Source organism: Rhipicephalus microplus, chromosome 7 (assembly GCF_043290135.1).
Source record: "Rhipicephalus microplus isolate Deutch F79 chromosome 7, USDA_Rmic, whole genome shotgun sequence".
Classification (NCBI taxonomy): domain Eukaryota; kingdom Metazoa; phylum Arthropoda; class Arachnida; order Ixodida; family Ixodidae; genus Rhipicephalus; species Rhipicephalus microplus.
In genome coordinates, this window is record NC_134706.1 from 169,414,208 (window position 1) to 169,434,237 (window position 20,030).

The 20,030-nt window shown below is 44.7% G+C and overlaps 2 protein-coding genes and 1 long non-coding RNA gene across 4 annotated transcripts in view; 1 reads left to right on the top strand and 2 right to left on the bottom strand.

Annotated features, from left to right (window-relative positions):
• The window catches only part of Nup154 (nuclear pore complex protein Nup154), a 362,979-nt gene that overhangs the window by 278,010 nt on the left and 64,939 nt on the right, over window positions 1-20,030 (top strand). The gene's annotated exons all lie outside the window — the stretch shown is intronic.
• Window positions 7,123-12,165, bottom strand: LOC142767705 (uncharacterized). 2 transcript variants are annotated; one of them, XM_075869912.1, is made up of 6 exons: window positions 11,953-12,154; window positions 11,436-11,495; window positions 11,305-11,364; window positions 11,135-11,239; window positions 10,966-11,079; window positions 7,123-10,669 (listed from the first exon to the last, which is right to left on the bottom strand). In XM_075869912.1, exons 1-6 carry the CDS (start codon window positions 12,125-12,127, stop codon window positions 8,508-8,510), a joined length of 2,676 nt encoding a protein of 891 aa, XP_075726027.1. In that variant the 5' UTR covers window positions 12,128-12,154; the 3' UTR covers window positions 7,123-8,507. The 2 variants fall into 2 exon arrangements, with proteins under 2 accessions (XP_075726027.1, XP_075726028.1); XM_075869913.1 differs by having other exon boundaries at window positions 10,635-10,669; window positions 10,966-11,239; window positions 11,953-12,165.
• On the bottom strand, window positions 12,347-18,514 carry LOC142767706 (uncharacterized). Its single transcript, XR_012885123.1, has 3 exons — window positions 18,181-18,514; window positions 17,140-17,269; window positions 12,347-17,005 (listed from the first exon to the last, which is right to left on the bottom strand). It is a non-coding gene; the product is annotated as an uncharacterized LOC142767706 (long non-coding RNA).

Genomic DNA, 20,030 nt, shown 5'->3' on the forward strand with positions numbered 1-20,030 from the left:
TCATGTGTCGGTTCACCCCGCTGTTTAGCATGTCTGTGTTTCCTAGAGGCTTCCTGGCGTTTTGCTATGGCTCTCTTAACTTCCTTATTCCACCAACTTTTGGGTCTGTGTCTTCTTTTCCGGGGTGACTTGTCACGTGCCTTAGCAAGCTCTAGCTAAGTCTAATTAGATTCATGTCCACACTGTTTTATTGTTCTCATTGATTACTTTCTCAATTTGTTTAGTGGCTATTTCAATTTGCCTTTCTGAGTAAAAATTTTCCTGTAGTTGCCAACCTTGTCTCCTTCCCTCTGTCACTGCTCTTTCAAAACTTAGCTTGATACGTTTGTGATCACTACCCAGACTTCTGGAGCCACCTTCATCTATGTGCATTCCTCTGAGCTTATCATACATCCTGTGTGACATCAGTGCGTAATCTATCATCGACTGCAGCCTTCCTACCTCCCATGTTATTTGCCCTTCACACTTCTCGGTACTGTTGTAAATGATCAAATCAAGCCTTTCACACATATCCATGATCATTTTGACTGTCGGGTCGGTATACCCATTTATAGCTTCTTTGTGCGCATTCATGTCTCCTAGTATAATTATCTCGCACTCTCTTCCAGCTCCTGAATGTCATTTGATATACGTTCTACGATTGCCTGGTTTTCTTCTCTGGCCTTTGCTCCCGTGCACAAATACACGAAACCAAGGAGTGTCATGTCATTTGCCCTGCTACTTTCCCTTTTAGCCATAAATGTTCCTTGCATTCCTGCTTGACCCTTTGCCAGTCTGTACTTTTATGAATGATTGCCCCAATACCACCCCCTTTTCTGCTGCCTTCTATTCTATTACAATATTCCCACGCGTAGTCCGGATTTTTAGGAGGTTGTTTCATGTCTCTGATATGTGTTTCTACAAAACCGTATACCATCGGCCTCTCCTCCATTAGCTGTTCTTCTATCTCTTCCCACTTCAGCCCGTTCCTACCACCCTGCATGTTCCTACCACCCTGCCACTTCGGAATCGTAGCTGTCCATACCACCTGTCAAAAAGTCGCCTTGGTTGTTTTCCTCGTTACCACCTATCCTGCATCCCGAAGGGCTCGCTTGCCCCCCAAAAAAGCTACTGCGCGCCCTGCAAGTCGCTAACCCACTTCATGACCTAGCCGCCCATCGAAGTGAATTGTGTCTCGTTGAAAAACCACCCCACCTATGCACCTCTCTGTTTATTTCCACCATCTCAAAGCCTTTCTCTCGACTCATCCATCATATCTCTTGGTTTGCGTTGACAACCGCTCTTTGCAGGCTGCTATAACGCACCGGTAGCTCCGGTATCGTGCATATCACTACCTGTACCTTAAGAGAAGTGGCGCGCATGTCATCGACGCCTTTCGCCAGTGTGGTTGCTAGTCCTGCCGTATCTTCACTTAAGAAATCATTTAAACCGCCTGAAATTGTCACGAGGTTTCGTCTATCAGCTGTAGTTTTGAGTTTTGCGCTCGCTTGCCTCATGACTGCTTCCAGCTTGCGCCCTCGAAATGCCCCTACTGCAATACTCTTGTCACCTCTTACCCTCTGGCTTCTGTGCATCGATTTAAATTCGGGTCCCTGCGATTATCACACGCTGCGGCATTTCAGCTGGAGCGTCCTGCACCTGGGGGTAACTTGCACCTGCGACGCCGGCTGCTTTGTCTCCTCGCAGCCCCCCCACTATTTCGCTGAAGCTTGGCCTTGCAACAATTGAACCGGCTGCTGTTTTTTCCAAACTTGCTTGCTCTTTCTTCTCCGCCGTTCTGGTGTCCGGTTCCCTACTGTTCTCTCCTTAGGCCGCTCCTCTGTTCACCTTGGCTAGTGCTTCCTTGGCGGACTTCACCCTTTCTTTCATTGCCCTCGTTTTCTCTTGCTCTGTCGTCAACGCAATCTCGAGTTCAAACACGCACAAACTAATCAAACACGCACACACGCACAAACTAATAAATACCTGGTGCATGACCCCCGAGAAAGCCAAACAATAAAATAAGTGCGACAGGGATTTTAACTGCTGCCCTATAATTATAAAGACAAGCTCAAAACATGCAGAACAACTTATCTGCGCAGTCGATCGGGAGCGCTCGAAAAACACGTCCATCCACCGTTACAGTCCGAACAGTCCGAGCCAGTGTCGGTCGCGAGCGCTACCGCGCGGCGCTTGTTTAAAACTGAAGTCAGGCGAACTCCGCTGGAAGTGCGAGTCATTCCTCAGGCATCTTTCTAGAGGAGGCGTTGGGCTGGGGGAATAGCTGTCGTGATAGCTCAGTGGTTAGAGCATCGAACGCGTTAGTCAAAGGTCATGGGTGCAATTCCTGCTCACGGCTAGTTATTTTTTCACCCACTTTTCTTTCTTCTTATTTACGTTGGTTCTAATAACTTCCCCTATACATTCCTTGGCAATATTGTCTGTTAGATTTCATTATATTGTGTCAAAACACGGAAATATATACATATATATATATATATATATGTGTATATATATATATACATATATATATATATATATATGTATATATATATATATACATATATAGATATATATATGTATATATATATATACATATATATATATATATGTATATATATATATATATATATATATATATATATATATATATATATATATATATATATATATATATATATATACACGCACACACATTTGTGCGTGTGTGTGTTTACTGTGTAGATATACAAGATACATTTCTCAAAACAAAATGCACCAACACCTGCGTACACTTTTGACCCTTAATAAATGAATGACACCTATCATATAAACATCGTCATAAATTTTCTCGCTAGCAACGGCGTTACTACGCCAATATAATATTAGGAAAGCAGTATAATTTAAGCTGTCGATACAAAATGAAAACTGGTTACAGTAAATTTGCGCAGAGTAACAGACGCTCTATGCATACTATACAACTGGCACTCTTTAATATGTCCAAGATAACCCCTTTCGCATAGTTTTCTTGACGAAGCAAACTTAGCGCAAAAGCACGCGGTTAAAAAAAAAAACCTTTCAGAAAGCATTAATCATTGTCTTTCGCAAAACTGTAATGATGAACTTGAGTCGTCACTGATATAAATGTGGTGACAACATAACCGACAGACTCGTATGTTATGCTATATATATCAAACATTGTTTATTGTGGGCAGTTTAGAAAACCATAATTATACTGTAATTTCTTTGCACCACTAAATATTACGCAGTATTAAGTTTCTGCGGCAGCACAACAAATCTCGATAATATACTGTTGGCAAAGCTCTTTCAGAACGGCCACCACGACGTCTTGCCACGACGACCACGCGTTTTCGTCTGCTAGCGGAAGCTTGTTGCGCCGCTAGTGCCACCGAACCGGAAGCTGTCCCAGCGCCGTGTGACGAGTAGTCTGACGCGGGGAGTTTTGCAACTTACCTAGTCTAGAAACGTTGCCTTCTAGTACACGCTAAATACGTTTGTTATGTTGCCAGCACTGATATGCTCTATTCGGTAGACGTCGGGCCAGTGTCAAAATGCACGCAGCAATCGCCATTGCTGATCACAAGGTGTGGCAGCTTGAGCTAGTTCGTATGGCATGACGGTAGTTATAGCGTGAGAACAAAACGACGACGTGTCTTTCGGATCCTTGTTGTCTTTGTGTCGTTGTATTGTTTTCGCGCTATAACTAACGTCGATCTCAAAGGCTTTGTGTAGCGACACGTTTTTTTATTATTTTAGCCAGTCGAGCGGTGAAACCTAGCAACACCACCTAGACTATTGACAAGGCCCCTCCAGGGAGAGCGTGACGTCACACTAGTTGCCCACCTGCACCCCGGCCGTCGTCGCCACTCGTTCTCGTTATATTTGCTGTGGGCACTTATTGAAAGCCGGTGTTTCTTTTTTTGTTTTGTTCTTTTCTTGTTCCTGCGCGGTCTGCATTTGTTTACGCCTACCTTTACACTTTAGTGATCAATCTGTAATAGTCAGAAATGCATTTGTAGAAGTGGTTTTATTAGGACGAAAGGCTAAAACCATCCTATCTCATTTCTTGTTCAAGGTTTTGATTTTTCTGTCTGCCTTTTTTTGTGCGGTGCTTTGGATGGTGTCATTTCGAAGTCTACAAAAGTTGTTCAGTGCGACATTTGTGGCAACACGCACTACATGCCGCACGATAGTCTCAGAGGTATGGCCATTTTCACAAGTCTCTTGCTTAACATCTCCTAGTAGTGATGTGGTAATGGAGCTTACAATGCCACGTTGGTTGTTCGACGCGAGGAACGCCTTTGCATTTTCTCCCTTGGTGAGCTTTTCAACAACAAGTGTTGTCACCAGCACCATGTGCGTAGTACATGGCTGCGGAAACTTTAAGCTTCCTCTTGACAAGTTGTCAATCATTGTGTTACCTTCCACATCTATGTTCCTGCTCTCCAGGACGAGCACGCTGCTGCAAAATGCGCATGACAGCTTCTTCAAAGCTGAATGAGCACAATATCCAGCGATATAAGCAACGACCTCCATGTCGTGCTTTGGGTTGGAAATTTCATCATTTGAGATGTGAACAGAGAAGTTATGTTGCGATACTTCTGTGTCACTTTCGCTGCTGATGTCTGGCTGCGGAAGCATCAGCAGCTTTTGCAGACGAATTTTCTTTTCAGACTCCAGAAGCTGCCTCACGGAAACATGATATTGTGCACCAGCAAGCTGACGGTAGCGACCGAAGCGATCTTTAAGAGTGTCAGTTTGAAATTTTCCCAGCAAGACATACTTGAACTTCAGTTCTTCTAAACAGTACCGCGACAGCTCAACAAGGGAGTAGCAAGTGAGTCTCAACGCAGAATGTGTTTCCCTTGTCAAGCAGCCACGGCTCATGTTGACGCTGCTTTAAGCATCCAGCCAGTCTACCATGCCACTAAGAAAAACCAGCTGTTGATCCACCGTAAAAATCACTGGATCTTGAAGGCTGTCGTTCAGTCGGCGACCTTTCGGAGGGGTCTTCTCGTTGACGATTTTCCACCACGTCGATATGATGTTTATGAAGAGAGCTGTTGAAGTGGCACATGCGGTTTCAAGGGCATCGCCACGCGTCTCAAGTGCGTTTGATACAAACTAATTAATGACATTTAACACCAACTTTACATTTTGTCTCTCCATAGGTGTTGGATTGATTGCCTTGGAATTTAGCTTGTAGCCAAGCTTTAGAGCGCGATGTCTGCTCCAGTGCATACAGCTGCCGTATGGCTTCAAATGATGCTGCTTTCATTCTGGGCGGCCCGTCGGGCAATATTCCTGACAGCCTCACTTCAGGAAAGTAAAAGCATATTCCTACGTTTTTTTTATTCATCCAGTTGTTCCTGATGCATTTCAGTATGTGCACAGGGTCTACGACATAAAACAGAGGCCGATTGTTGTCGCCTGGATGAGGATATACAATGCTTACTTCCTGTTTCTCTGAGAAAAACGACATCATTTTCCGGTTGAGGGAATTGTTGTCGGTAATTACAGCATTGACCCTGAGGCCCATAGATTCCACTTCTAAAATTACTTTCTTGCAGAACTCATGTAGAATTTCGGCGGTCATTTCAGCAACAGGAAGAATGTGAAGCACATCTTTGTTTGATGACAAGAGCGACTGAAGCATGAAAACATGAGCGGTTGCGGCTGCCTCTTAAGAATTGGCTGCAGATCCAACTATGCTACCCCCTTTATAATCGAAGTATGGCTTGATATGAATTTCATCAATCATTAACGTCACCGTCTTTTCGTGCGGCTGCATGCACTTCACTCTTTCTCGAATGTAGGAGAGGAAGTTCGCTTCGTTTTCCTCCTTCAGTGGATCGCTTCCATACTTGGAACAAACGCGGCGCAGGGTTGAAGGATGGGGTAAAGTCAATGTCGACGCTGATCTGGCAAAGTTATACCGTATTTACTCGATTCTACCGCGCCTTCGATTGTAACGCCCACCCGATTTCCACCGCGAAAAAAAAAAAAAAAGTAAGACATCGATTGCAACGTGCACCTATTTTTCTCGCTGGCCCGCACGATCACACCACTCGAAAAAAGAACTTCTTTCGGGAGCGTCTTCCATTTAAATATGAGGTGCGGGCGAAGCTTGTGCCCATCTGACGTGTAACAGAGCATTGCCGTCACTGTAGTTTTACCGTGAACCGATGTCAGCACGCGAACTTGCTTTGCCCCCTTCTTCTCGACGGTTGTGGTGCCAGGCATGTCGAAGTAAAGAGGCGTCTGATCGGCATTCCCGATTTGCCCAAGCATATAGCTGTTGTTGCGCCGCAAGTTTAGGACGAACCTCTGAAAACTGTGAAGCTTTTTATCGTACTCCTCCGCAAAACTTTTCGCATATGCATGTTCTCCTTCGGAGGGAAAAGTCTTTCCTCTTCATAAAGTTAGTTAGGCAGCACCTGCTCGCTTTAAACTGGCTCCGCATTAGACCTTTTTCTAAGACTAATTGCATAGCCCGCACTTGGAGCAGTTCTGTCGTCACGGGCTGTGCCGCTCGCTGCTCAAGCACATACTTGCCGAGACGCTCTTTAATTTGCAGAAACCGACCCTGCTGTGGTCCACTGAAGCCTTTGCGTGAAGCTTTGCGGTCGACAATCTTCTGCTTTTGTTTCCTCCAGTCTCGCACGCACGTTTCGGGAACTCCGAATGACCGTGATGCGGCCCAATTTCCGTCCGTTTCTGCACACGCCATGACTTTTCTTTTAAAAGCGGCATCGTGGTGCACTCGAGTTTTTGCAGTCGGCCCTTCCACGCCGTCGATGCTAATGCACTACTAGCATAGAGAAATAAAAAAGGTGAAGAGTGGACACTCCCGTAGACCCCAGCGGCCCAATCGACTCTAGCACACCTAGTGGTTGATGAGAGCAAGTGGCTTGCGCTTCCGGTTTCGGTTTCACTGGCGCAACTTTTGAATTACTTTGCATAACCGACGTTTGGCTATGTCGTAAGTTCATAATTTCAGACCACTATTCATCGCCCAAATGGATAGTTTTTGTAGGTCGTTTTGATTTAGCGATTCCCTGTTTTGTTTTGTTCAGTGGTTCGTGCGAATCGGTCGTGACGTAATTTTTATTTTGATTAAGTTATAAAAAAAAGAGATGCAGGTAATGATAATTCACTATCGTTTTATTCATCGCGCTTGTGTTTTTCTTTTGGAACAAGTGATCAATGTATATATCAGTCAAAGAAACAGAGCATCCGCAATGTTTTATTCAAAGGCAAGGTAGAGTATGAGAATATAAAAAGCACAATATGACAAAGGTAGACAACAAATGCATCTCGCCTTACAAATAAATTGTAACAAATATTGTAACAAATACATAGAGAACACAGACAACGCACACATCGCTAGAGTTGGCAGAAGCCGAGAAACTGGTGAAGTATGACACACCGGGCCAGTGGGTAACTAAGGATCTATGGCAAAAACATAGCGCACAATGCTGATGAAGAAGGAAGAAGTGACATATACACAGCAATGAAGTCGCGAATCACGCCTGGGCTTAACTGAAATAATGCATAGAAAAAAAGAGCGCACAGAAACCACACGACACAATATAACAGAAAGGCAAAGGTGCAGTGTGCTGGCTGTGCTTAAGAACAGCTAGTCCAAAATGAAAAAAAGCAGACTTGATGCCTGCTTGTCCTCAGAAAGGTAGGGCTTTGCAGCTTGCTCACTACGTGAAAGACAAACTTTATGCTACAACACTGGCAGGTCTTGTGGCTTTTGTTATGCGTCGCCTTCATCAAAAACTTAAGATCCCAAGTGATTTGCGTTTGGGTGTTGCTGTGACGCTTGCGAGCTAAAATAGATTGTAGTCATCACTTTATCCAGAATTGTGGACTTTAATTGGTGCTACGAGAGCGGTATTACAGGGCTAATAAATAGCAGAAGGAAACCACTTTGGCTCATTATTTTTCACAAAGGCTCTACATCGTACGTTATCACTCACAAGCTATATAAAAATAAAATGGCAGCGTCCGCAGCCCCATCAAACACTACAAGTTTGGGTATTCTTTTGAAAATTTTGATGGGCAAGATGAGGAGGTTGATGAGAAGCTAAAATACGAAAAGCGTGATAACATGAACCGTGCCCACTTCATACTGTGTTCCTTACCCGCTCGAAGACATTTCAACAAGCGGTTTTTTTATCGATATATTACTTGAGCTGGAGAGATAAAGCATACACAGTGACCAAGCGACCCACAGTAAAGTGTACAGTTCGCCCGTATTTGCTACAAAAAATACAGACAGGATGCCCAACATTCTTTTTAAGGTTATGCAAATCACTTCGAGCGAATACACAGTGTTTGTACTCCTCATAGCGGGTAACCAAAACAATGAATGCAACGAAGGAGTGGTTAGTCCAGTTGAACTGAATATAAGCACATAAGACCATAATGAAGTCTGCTGTAACGAAGTAATAACATAACAAAGCTATTGCAGGATTCGGCTCAACTCCAATACTTTAGTGTAAACCCGCCGCTAATTGCTAACCTTTGAACTTGTCAAGCTGCATGCCCGAGATTGAAGACTGGAACCTAACCCTGTCTAAGTTTCGGTTCACAAAACGCACATGCCAACATAAACGAACCCGGCAAAACATTTTCAGAAACTTAGCGCGACACCCAGCAGAGCAGAAATGAAAATCGCCAACACTTGACAGATGGTGATACAAAACATCGCACACTTTCAGGTGATGTGCAGTGGCCTCAATTATGGCAAGAAAGCGAGATTCAAGTTGTTGTACGTATGCAAAAGCTGCTTCTGATGGCACAGTGAGATTCCCAAAAAGTTTGCTGGGGACGTGGTATGCTTTGAGCATTGTGAAATACTGGTGGGTACCCTTAAGCGTCTCACTGTCGTCTTTCAGTAACTGTGGGCAACTGCAACCGTCACATGCATTCCGAAGGAAGTGTTTGATGAGAAAACCAGCTACATAATATGCAGCGGAGTCATCGATAATATGGGAGTGAATGTTTGTCGCAAGTTCAGAGAGATCGTCTAGAGCGGGAAAGTCGTCAGGCTGTGGCTGTGCACACTCCTCATTATCCACAAGAGACGCACTGGTGAGGGAGAATGGCGACAGCTGTTCCTGGAGGAGGTCACATTCATCATCCTCGACATTTCCGTATTCTGACAGCTTGAAGAGTTTTCTTATGCAGATGTGCTTCAGGCCACAAATAAATTGTGCTACATTGGGGTTGGTGTTGCAACCCTGTTTTTGCCTAATGTGGCCAAATATGTTCTCCAGAGGATCCTGTTGAAGCCTGCGTGTTAACAGGTATTCAAAATTGTAATTTTTGGAGAGGTCGTCCCATAGTTGACAAATTGCCTGAATTGTAATTTGCCAACCTACGATGGTTTGTGGTTGACGTCTGCCAACAAACTGCCATGATGCAATCCAGGGAAGCTGGCCTCGGAGGAAGTCAATCAGCTCTGAATCATTTTTCATGATTGCATGCCGCAGCTTTTGCGAAGTTCTTTTTTTACTCGAGCTGTTCAAGGCATCGAAAATCCTGTCCATACGATCACAAAATTGAGCTGTAGTGATGGCCGAGGCAGGCAGCACCTTCGCATACACCATTGCCGTGATAGCAATCGAAACTGATGCACTGAAGACCTGAGTTGCTCTGCTGACCTTCATATTAGAAAAAGGTTTCTGATGAACGTGCCGTTCAGTCAACTTTGGAGCCAATCGCAACCGCAACTCATGTGAGGATTGGTAAAGGCTTACAATGTGCGACCAGTTAACGATGTCATCCCCAATGTATAACTTGTGTGCTTGGACATTATTGCGCGTTGTTTTAATTAAATGCGGAACATCAAAAATGTAATATACCCGCTCACCATTAACTTCAAAAAAAGGCTTTGCTACAGTCACTTTTAGTTGGTTAGCGAGACTTACATTTGAACTGCCCTGGTCACAAATGACTGCTTTCACTGCAATATTAATGCTCCTAAGCTCCAAAATGAGTGACACCAGCAAGTTATGCATAACAGATGATGGTGTTGATGTGTGCCCTATAGTAAAAGCAACCGGTTGAACCCACTTTCTCGAAACACCAACAAGAAGAAAAACCAGTGCTCGATCAGCGATGGTTGAAGTGCGATGAGTGCCATCATCTGTAAAACCCTGGACAACGTCTCTTGAAGCATCATAGTACAAATTCTTTTTGAGTGCTATTTCGTCGAAAACTAAAGCGCACACTCGGTCCCGTTCATTCCAAGCTTGAGTATTTGTTGCAATGGAAGAAAGGATTCCTGGAATTATGCCTGGAGTCATCTTTACATTAGCTAGCCACCTCCTTAATGAACGCCGGGAGGGCAAAGAAAAATACGGAGCCAGAAATCGGTATGCTCGCGGACCTCGGAAGTTTAAGTGAAGAGCGAATTTCTTGAACCACACGGGAAACCGCTTGCCCTTGCATTTGGGCCTCAAGCGAACATGTGCAGAAAGAAGTTTAAAAACCTCCTCGGTGACGTGCGGTCGGATAACTTCAAGGGCCTTCGTAGTCGATGACGGTGCTTGGTGAGGCTGTCTCTGCAGTCTTTTGATAGTTTTCCGCTGTGCTGCTACTTTGGCTTGCAGATGTTTAATGGTTTGCTTGTACTTCATTGATGGAGACATTGTCGCTGGCACACAGGAACGCACTGCAATAAACAAAAAAATTGATGTAAAAGCGAAGAACAACTAATCCCATACGAGCACTTTCCTCGCTCTTTCAGACCCAAGGTCTGAAACTTTCTGTGGTACAAAGTTTTCGATTCCACTACCTAAAAACAAACCATTCACAATGTTGACAATGCACAAAAAAAATGAAAATCACTGAGAGCCCACCCTTACATTTTGTAAGTGCACACGTAGTGTCCTTTTGAGGATAGTTTCCTCAGAATGTCCTAAACATAAAATAGCACATTAAAAACTGCTGCAATAAAAGCATAGTCACCATTTTCTCTAAGGCACTCAGGCGTGGAGCTGTTGGCGGAGACGTCTTCTGGAGGGTCTTGTGAAGCTTGTTCAGTGCCTCGGACAATGCTGTCGGAACAATCTTGCGAGCGGCCTGCGGAAGTCTCTATATCAATCCACTCTGGTGTTGAAGTGAACATACAACTTACCGGCCACACAAGTTCCTTTTGTGACAGCTGAACGACTGGTTAAGGTTTTCTCCGGCAAGACGAAATCATCAGAAATTCTTTCACCAGCTACAAGGGAGCTGCCACCTGCAGAGGTTTGGTCAACAGTCAATTTGGGTAAAAAAAAAAAGAAATCGCGACACTGAACGCACCCTGTTCATCGGGGCACCTCAATGTGTGGGAGCCGCTTTCTGAAGCCTCTACCGCAGGTCCTGAAGAGATGAAATTACGACAATGTGTCAGTAAGAGGCTTATAATAACACAAACTGAAGCTCATCCGCACCTTGCAGTGCAGCTTCTGCAGCCATGTCACAGTCACTACTTGAAGCGACGCTCAGAGAACCTGCATATATGTGCAGTTGGTACAAGTTACAAAGCTTGTAGCATGGGGAAGCTTAAACAGCTCTTTCAAACGCATAAATTGGTCGAACGTGGAAGAAAAGAGACGGCACCAACTAGGAAACAAGTAATTTGTGATTTTTGGAATTATCAACAGTGGCAGCTTTCACTGATGAAAGGTATACGTACATGTGCACTCAGGCTTGAAGATAACGTGAAATAGCCCTTTAAAGTCTTTCAAAACAAGTTGCGCAGGTCCAGAGCATCAAAAAATGACAGAAATGTAAAGCTGCTGTTAGGAAGGTAATAGCCCACAATTCACAGAACTTAAGACTTTCCAAGTGTTACTTCTGTAGTGAGGTTTCTCTATCGGCTACAGAGATCTTCACGGTTAACTGTCGCCACTGATTCAATACAAGTGGCTGCTATTGCACATATTTGAGTTTCAGTCAATCACTTACATGGTGCAGCTGGTTGCACACTGGGAACAGCCATTCTTGTAAGCCTTGTGTGCCCAGGGTCCATGAAACTTTGAGCAGTAAAATGGTCGCTACAAACCCTGTACGTTGCGTACAATAGGCTGGCCGGCTTACTCAGGAGATCATCGCGTCCAGCATACTGCATCCATGCTTTCATCCTGCATTGGCAATGAACTATCAGCTGAAAGGGGAAGTGCTTGAATAGTGATTTTTTATTGTTTATTTATTTATTTATTTATTTTGTTACCCTCAATCGCCGAAGCTTTACAGAGGGGAGTGGGTTACAACATGAAAAATATACGTGCTATTTTATACATGAACAAAACTAAAAAAAAAAAAAAAAAAAAAAACCTCTACTCAATGAGGCATAACAAAAGTGAAACGTAAAAATAAGGAAATCACAATGAGCAAATAGTGAATGTAGTAAAATTATACAGTACTAGCAAAAAAGTGTAAAAGTAAGGGAAATGACACGCACACACAAAAAATCAAGAATCCACTGGAAAACGCTGGCATCTTGACACGTGGAGACAGAACTTCGTAAGGAGGGGAATAGATCGGATGACTAAGGAGAGCTATCGCGAAATAGGTGAGCTGATAAAGAATGACGAAAGAGGGAGTGATCAGAGATGGAAACGATGTCACCTGGTAGCCGATTCCAATCGTTTGATGTGACCGGTATGAAGGAGCAAGAAAATGTGTTTGTGTAGCAGAAAGTACCTTTAACCTTGTGTTCATGGTCGATCCGAGAGGAGTGATATGTGGGAGGCGTAATGAGCTCATTACGCAGTGATGGATGATGGTAGGTCTTATGGAAAAGGCAAAGGCGGAAGTACTTGCGACGCAGTGATAGAGGTGGCAGTGACAAGTGGTGCTTCATTGCTGTTACGCTTGATGTACGGTGATAATCCGATAGAATAAAACGTGCAGCGTTATTTTGAATTAGCTCAAGGTGCCTAATCAAGTTTTCGTGGTGAGGGTTCCAGATTGCAGCAGCGTACTCCAATTTCGAGCGCACGAGGGTTTTATAAAGAAGCATCTTCAAGGAAAGTGGGGCGTTGCTGAAATTTCGACGTATGTATCCCAATGTACGGTTAGCATTGTTCGTGATGACGTTAATATGGGCATTCCATGTTAGATTGAAAGAAATGGTGACGCCTAAGTACCGGTATGACGACACTTGGTCAAGATAAACATCACCCAGTTTGTATGTTGAGGAGTTATTAGGCTGGCGGGAGACTGTCATTAGCTTGCATTTTTTGGGATTTAATTTCATAAGCCATTTATCGCACCAATTCCTAATGTTATTTAAGTCTGTCTGCAAGATGTTCCTATCATCATCGGTACGTATTTCCCTGTAAAGCACACAGTCATCGGCATATAAATGAACGGATGAAGAAACGCAGTCAGGGAGATCATTAATATATATTAAAAACAGCAGAGGTCCCAGAACTGAGCCTTGCGGGACACCCGATGTTACACTTATTTCCGGCGAGTCATGACCGTTAACAGTGACGTACTGAAGACGGTTTGTTAGAAAGTAGTTGAGCCATGCCAGTACATTCGAGTCAAGGTTGAGAGAGGAGAGCTTATGCATTAGTAAAGCGTGATTGACTTTTTCAAATGCTTTTGCAAAATCCAGGAAAATGCAGTCAATTTGAGATTGTTTATCAAGAATGGTATGCAGGTGATGAGTGAAAAGAAGCAACTGGGTTTCACAGGAAAACGTACGCCTAAAACCGTGTTGGGCCGATGTAAAAAATGAATTCGATTCTAAAAGTTTCGCAATATGTGAATGCAGTACATGTTCCATTAGTTTACACGGAATGCTTGTTAGTGAAATGGGCCGATAGTTAAGAGCGGAGTGTTTATCACCAGACTTGTGTATCGGCACAACCTTACCGACCTTCCAGTCCAGCGGCAAAGTTGCTTGGTCAAGTGACTGCTGGAAAATCTTACACAAGAAGAGAGACGAATATGCGCTTGTTTGTTTGAGAAATTTTGAGTTGATACCGTCAGTCCCACATGATGAGGATGTTTTTAAGGTGTCAATTAACTTCAAAATTCCTGCAGAATCAAAAATGATAGGAAACATTGAGCGGTAGTCACGGCACACAACTGCGTCAACAGGCGCAGCAGTATTTCCCGAGAAATTGGCTGAAAAAATATTGTTAAATAACGCGGCACATTCAGATGGTGGTAGCGGCTCACCAGAGTCATCGTTAATTGATAAATCCGCATTTTGGCTAGAATTGATAACGTTCCAAAATTGCCGGGGGTTCCTTGATAACAATTCAGGCAACGTATGCGTTTGGAAACGATTCTTAGCAGCACGCACAGCTTCCACGTATTCTGCCTCAGCATTTTGATACGCTACCCAGCAGTCACTAGTATTTTGCAACTTGGCTGTGCGGAAATAGCGCTTTTTTCTATTAGACAAACGTTTTAGATGCGTGTTATACCACGGTCTTTTTGTGTTGTTCCGTATGCGTCGAAGGGGAATGTGCGCATTGGTGACATTAGTAACTAAGTTTTTGAAAAGGTCCCAGTTCTCTTGTACACTTCTCTCTTCAAAATTGCAACAAAATGTGTCTAAGTACGCGCACATATCTTGGTTAATGGCGTCAAAATCTGCATTGCGGTAGTCCCGGATGTACTTGTCTTTTTCAGTTCCACGTGAAAAACACATGGTGATGTCGAAATGTAACACCAAATGGTCGCTCAGACCAGGAAGATAGATAATTGGGGATATGAAGTCTGGATGAGTTGACAAAACTAGGTCTAATGTATTAGACGATTCATTAGTTACCCTTGTTGGTTTCGTTACAACCTGGGTAAAGTTGAAACAATTACAAAAATCTAGGAACTGTTGGGATTGTGTTGAAAAGGGGTCGAGTAGAGGAACACCAGCGTGCCAGGTAATGTTAGGAAAATTCATGTCACCAAAAAGAAAAATTGGTGACGAAGGATACCGAGTGACGACATAGCTGAGAACGTCATGCAATTGATCGACGAATGACGATGTATAGTTTGGGGGACGATAGCATACGCCTAATATAATCTTTGTGTGCTTACTTGAAATACCAACCCAGACTGTTTCCAGAGAGGACACAACTTCTACTTGAAAAGAGGAAATTGTATGCGATACGGCTATCAATACACCACCACCCTGTCTATCTTCTCTATCGCACCGATACACATCATATGTGACGTCAGTCTGGAAAATTTCTGTATTTTCCACCGTTGAGTTGAGCCATGTCTCGGTTAATATTACTAATTTTGCCTCCATTGAGGAAATAATAGAATTAAGCTGAATCCTGTGTTTCATAATGCTCCTTATGTTGGAAAAAAGAACAGGGACATTGAAAAGAGCAGTCACGTCATCATTCCTACCTCCGGCTAATTGTTACTTGTGAGGACGACTGAAGTGAGTAGAATTCGCATTCATTTTGCGGTTACGAGTACTAAAGGCGGGTCCATTGCGACTACCCGAAGGCTTATCTTGGGTGACACTGTCGTTTGGAACGGGAGTTGTAATCTTACTAGTTGCCTTCTTTAGTATACTATCAGTAGCACGGTCATAAATGTAGCAAGTGTTACCTACATACAACTTGTCATGGCGAACTGAGAAAGCTGGTGACTGTGGCAATGAGTTTGCAAACTCAAATAGTTTTTTCCGTGCAACTCGTGTGGCTATTGAAAAGTCTTCTGTGACGGAAACATTAATACCTTTAAACGTTGCTCGCTTAAAAAGAACTTGTTGCCGAAGCTTAAAACGACTAAACTTGACAATGACAGGTCTACACCTGTTTTCTTGGTAGCTGCCACCTAACCTATGCGCACGCTCAATTACATCATCAGTTATGTTCGGGTCGACGTGTTGCATCAGAAGGCTTACAATTTTTTCCTCAGTTTGTATCCACGATTCCTTAGCGTCCGGGATACCATGAAAGATTAGGTTATCACGACGCGCCCTGTCTTCAATGACGTCAAGGCGTGAACTCATGACAGTGCTTATTTGTTCGAAGGTTTTCACGGCCTCTTCTGCTAGAATGAGCCGCTCTTTTACGTCATCAATTTTGTCACATTGGGCCTCGATTTTCAATATCCGCGTATTCATTGCGACAAACCCTTCTTCGAAAGACTTCTGCGCCGTCGCGACATTAGCCGAGATATCCACTTGGCCCTGGGCTAGCCTACCCGTCTCAGCCTTTAGTTCTTTTAACATCGTTAGCACTTCTTTTTGCCATTCATCGGGACCGGGGTTGCTTTCAATATCTCCGCAACACAACAGCTTAGAAAGTACATGAACATATTCATCATATGCGGTACACAGTGCGTGGGGGCACGGGAAAAGCAAAGTACATCTGTTGCTAGTGCGCTTAGCAAACAGGGAACATTTGTTACTAACCTGCACGAAGTAAAAAAGTCGCACGAAGCGGAATTGAGCCATGGTGTCGCAGGTGACTTTCCCGTGCCCACTGAAGCGATGCGAAGCATCGAGCCTGGTTATAGCTTGCGCTGAAACTGGTTGCTTTGTCGATGCGGCTGTCCGGGTCAAGTGGAGTGATGCGTCTTGCGGATAATCGTTGAAAGTCATCAGATGGTATGGCGTTTCACCGCTGTCGCTGTGCACCGGCTGATTTGACTGTTGATCCGTAGGCATCAGATAGACGGTGCGTAACACGTGGCAGCTCGGACAAGTGGCGAAACGGACCAGAGCCTGCACGAAGTAAAAAAGTCGCACGAAGCGGAATTGAGCCATGGTGTCGCAGGTGACTTTCCCGTGCCCACTGAAGCGATGCGAAGCATCGAGCCTGGTTATAGCTTGCGCTGAAACTGGTTGCTTTGTCGATGCGGCTGTCCGGGTCAAGTGGAGTGATGCGTCTTGCGGATAATCGTTGAAAGTCATCAGATGGTATGGCGTTTCACCGCTGTCGCTGTGCACCGGCTGATTTGACTGTTGATCCGTAGGCATCAGATAGACGGTGCGTAACACGTGGCAGCTCGGACAAGTGGCGAAACGGACCAGAGCCTGCACGAAGTAAAAAAGTCGCACGAAGCGGAATTGAGCCATGGTGTCGCAGGTGACTTTCCCGTGCCCACTCACTTAGCAAGTACGAACAGTAAGCCTACAGACATGCAAACCATACAAAAGCTTTAACACACCTGCCGTCCCGTGGTACGCGGAAGAAACTCGTCCCAGGCTTCTTGTGGGTTCTGCCATTGTTGAAGCACCACGATACACAGCAGTAGCTGCCGTAGCTTGGACCGCCGGACGGCATGGCGTCAGCGCGGTCTGAAAATGTTAGTAAGTGGATGCTTCGCTGTCAAATTACAAAAAAGATATGTGCACGTCATAAGTGTACCAGCAAACCCCTTTGAATGATTAGCTAATCGATGCACAATACAAAACCAGTGATACATCTCTGACCCATAAAACTCTGACTTACAAAGATATACGTCAAGACCACGAACAAAGATCTTCAGAAGTTTCCAGGCCGCTATCCCTTGTAATGCAATGGTATCGCGGCCTGGGAACATTAGAACACCTTCGTGCGTACGCAGTATCAGCAGTACATTGGGAAGAAAAATCGTAGTTGAAATTTGTGCGGTAAAATTATATTGGAAACGTCAAAAAAATTTGTGGGCAGCTTGCACTAGTGGCACAAGGCTAGCGAAGAAACGAAGATGATGGCCACTTGGCTAGTCCAGATTTGCCTCCGGCACACCAAGAATTATTCGTGTTCCGAGCCTTCGGGAAATGCGTCGTGAAGCATGCGAGGCCCAACAAACGCTTCTCAATATTTTGCACCGAGCCTACGACCTAGCTGCCCAGCTATGCTCAGCGCACAGACGCTCGCGTCCGTGGCAGACGCAGCACGCGTCGCCTCGGCTTGACGCCGTGCCGCCTTTTCTATACTGCATACGTTGCACAATGTTCCCGTCTAACCGCCGCATAGAGCCACAAACTTTCTTTTTAGCGAACCTCCCAGTCCTTACAAGCTTCAGAAAAAGGTTACAACTGCGTGAATGACACGCCACGTAAGAAACAAACTCGCACACACGAAGCGCAACGTGTGTGTGTGCATCTTTCTATGTTTGTTGCATGGTGTCTTTTTCGCGCAGGCGTAACCGTTTTCTGAAAAAATGACCCAACAAGACCAACAACATGTCATTCAACAAGCTTCGCTTGAAAACGTGCCTCACCTGTTATCTCACGCTTGAAAACGCCGACGCAGCCGACGTTGACGAAAGCGACGAAAGCGTCTCGCTGTCAGTCATGCATGGGCTTGTCGCTGGATAGATGGTGTTTATGACAGTACGGCTGAAGAAAAATAATCGCGTAAGGTGTGTTGAATAAATCGTTTTTATGTATAAAGAACATACCAAATTTGGGCGTGTAATTATTAATTTGTGAAAACAATTCTGTTGCATTGATTATAACTGTGTTTTTTTTTGCGCTTGCGCCCTCTGACGTGTGGTGGGAGCACTAGTTCGTTACGTAGTCGTGACGCACTTCCTGAGGCCAGGTTTCGCAAAGTGTCCGCTCTTGTCTTCTTCTTTCTCTATGCTACTAGATGACTGACTCCTCAGCACACGTACGAAGTGCCGCACGTAAGAAACACATAGGCAGAAATGGCCGACGCGCCATTCCGACGCACGTAGGGGGCGGCCATTTTGGATTTGCCGATGGCAATAGATTGACCGTAATTTTTTTGTTCGAACTCGATTCTAACGCGCATGCGATTTATGAACTCGCTTAACCGGAAAAAAGATGCGCGTTAGATTCGAGTAATTACGGTAGGCGTGCGGAGATATGGAGTGCAGGATGCTAGAAAACACTAATGTTTCAGCACTGTAGCGACGAATTGGGGCAGCGAGTGCGAGAGCTATTTGCTCATTCAGCAAACGAAACAAAGCACTGTGTTCTTCGGTCGTGTCACTGTCTTGGGACAGTTCATTCAATGAGGAGCCGATATGCTGCAATACTGACGCTGTTTTCGACGGACTTGCAACTTCAGGCGTCTAAGTCATGTGGTTTTCCAGCTGCTGGAGCAGTGAGGACAACGTCCGGATGTCGCGCACTGCGTCTGGAACTGCGCCTCCGCAAGGTAATGAAACCAGCTTGATCATACCTGCTGAGACTGCAAGTGAGAGATCAGCAAGCACAGTGACAGAAAACCTCACATGCGGTGAAGGATTATCTTCGATGCGGAGAAACATCACACAATGATCGTAGGCCTTGATGGTCCAGAAATCATTACTGCATACAGCAGAAAGTGTGCCTCTTATGTGTTTGAAAGAGGACACAGCATTTCTCTCCTCTTCGCTTTTTTTTTTTTTGCGCATATAGAGTCCTTAATCCCTTTGCTCACGGCCTCGTCTTCCATTCGAGCTCGTTTCGAGACAGGAGATTCTCGACGATTGCGATTCGTGCTCAGGTAGGACGGACAGTTCGGAAACACCGATGGTATAGCATCTGCTAGTCGCACCCTCTCGCTGTCGACTGTCAATGTCCGTCCCGACGCTGCGTCGAAATGTGACAGCTTTGTGATGAAGTCAGCCTCGAGGAAGTGGAGTTCACAGACCTGCGCCAAGCATAACAGTGACTTCATTACTTTCATACGAAACGGGCTAATGGGAACTTTGACACGAGCCTGAGTATTTCTGTTCTATTTTACCGCACTGCCCTACCTGAAGCGCGACAAAACTACCATCACTACTCACGATACTCGCTCCGTTCAACAGTAACAGAGCCAGAAAGCCAGTAATGCGATAGAGCCGGTAAGACAACAAACTTCAGCAGTTTCTCACCTTGGAGTGTATGCTTGGTGTGAAATCCTTTCGCGGAATGGCTTTTATCCAAGACTTCTTCCGAGCTTCATCCTTGGGGAATGCGAAAACACGCACTTTGGGACCACTGTCATAATTGCCGCGGCACCCGGGAACACAACAACGTCCCATGTCGCACTGATCGATGTGTAATCACATACTCACAAATACAACACCAATAAATTAGGACACGTGGGAACGGACGAAGACTCAGAGCAGTGCGA

What these genes read in the sequence shown, in the direction of transcription:
- LOC142767705 (XM_075869912.1), bottom strand. Translation starts at nt 12,127, where the DNA reads ATGAAAGCATGGATGCAGTATGCTGGACGCGATGATCTCCTGAGTAAG. An exon ending in TGTGCAACCAGCTGCACCAT is followed by an intron (nt 11,496 to 11,952) that starts GTAAGTGATTGA and finishes ACATATATGCAG; the next exon opens with GTTCTCTGAGCGTCGCTTCA. An exon ending in TGAGTGCCTTAGAGAAAATG is followed by an intron (nt 10,670 to 10,965) that starts GTGACTATGCTT and finishes TGTTTATTGCAG; the next exon opens with TGCGTTCCTGTGTGCCAGCG.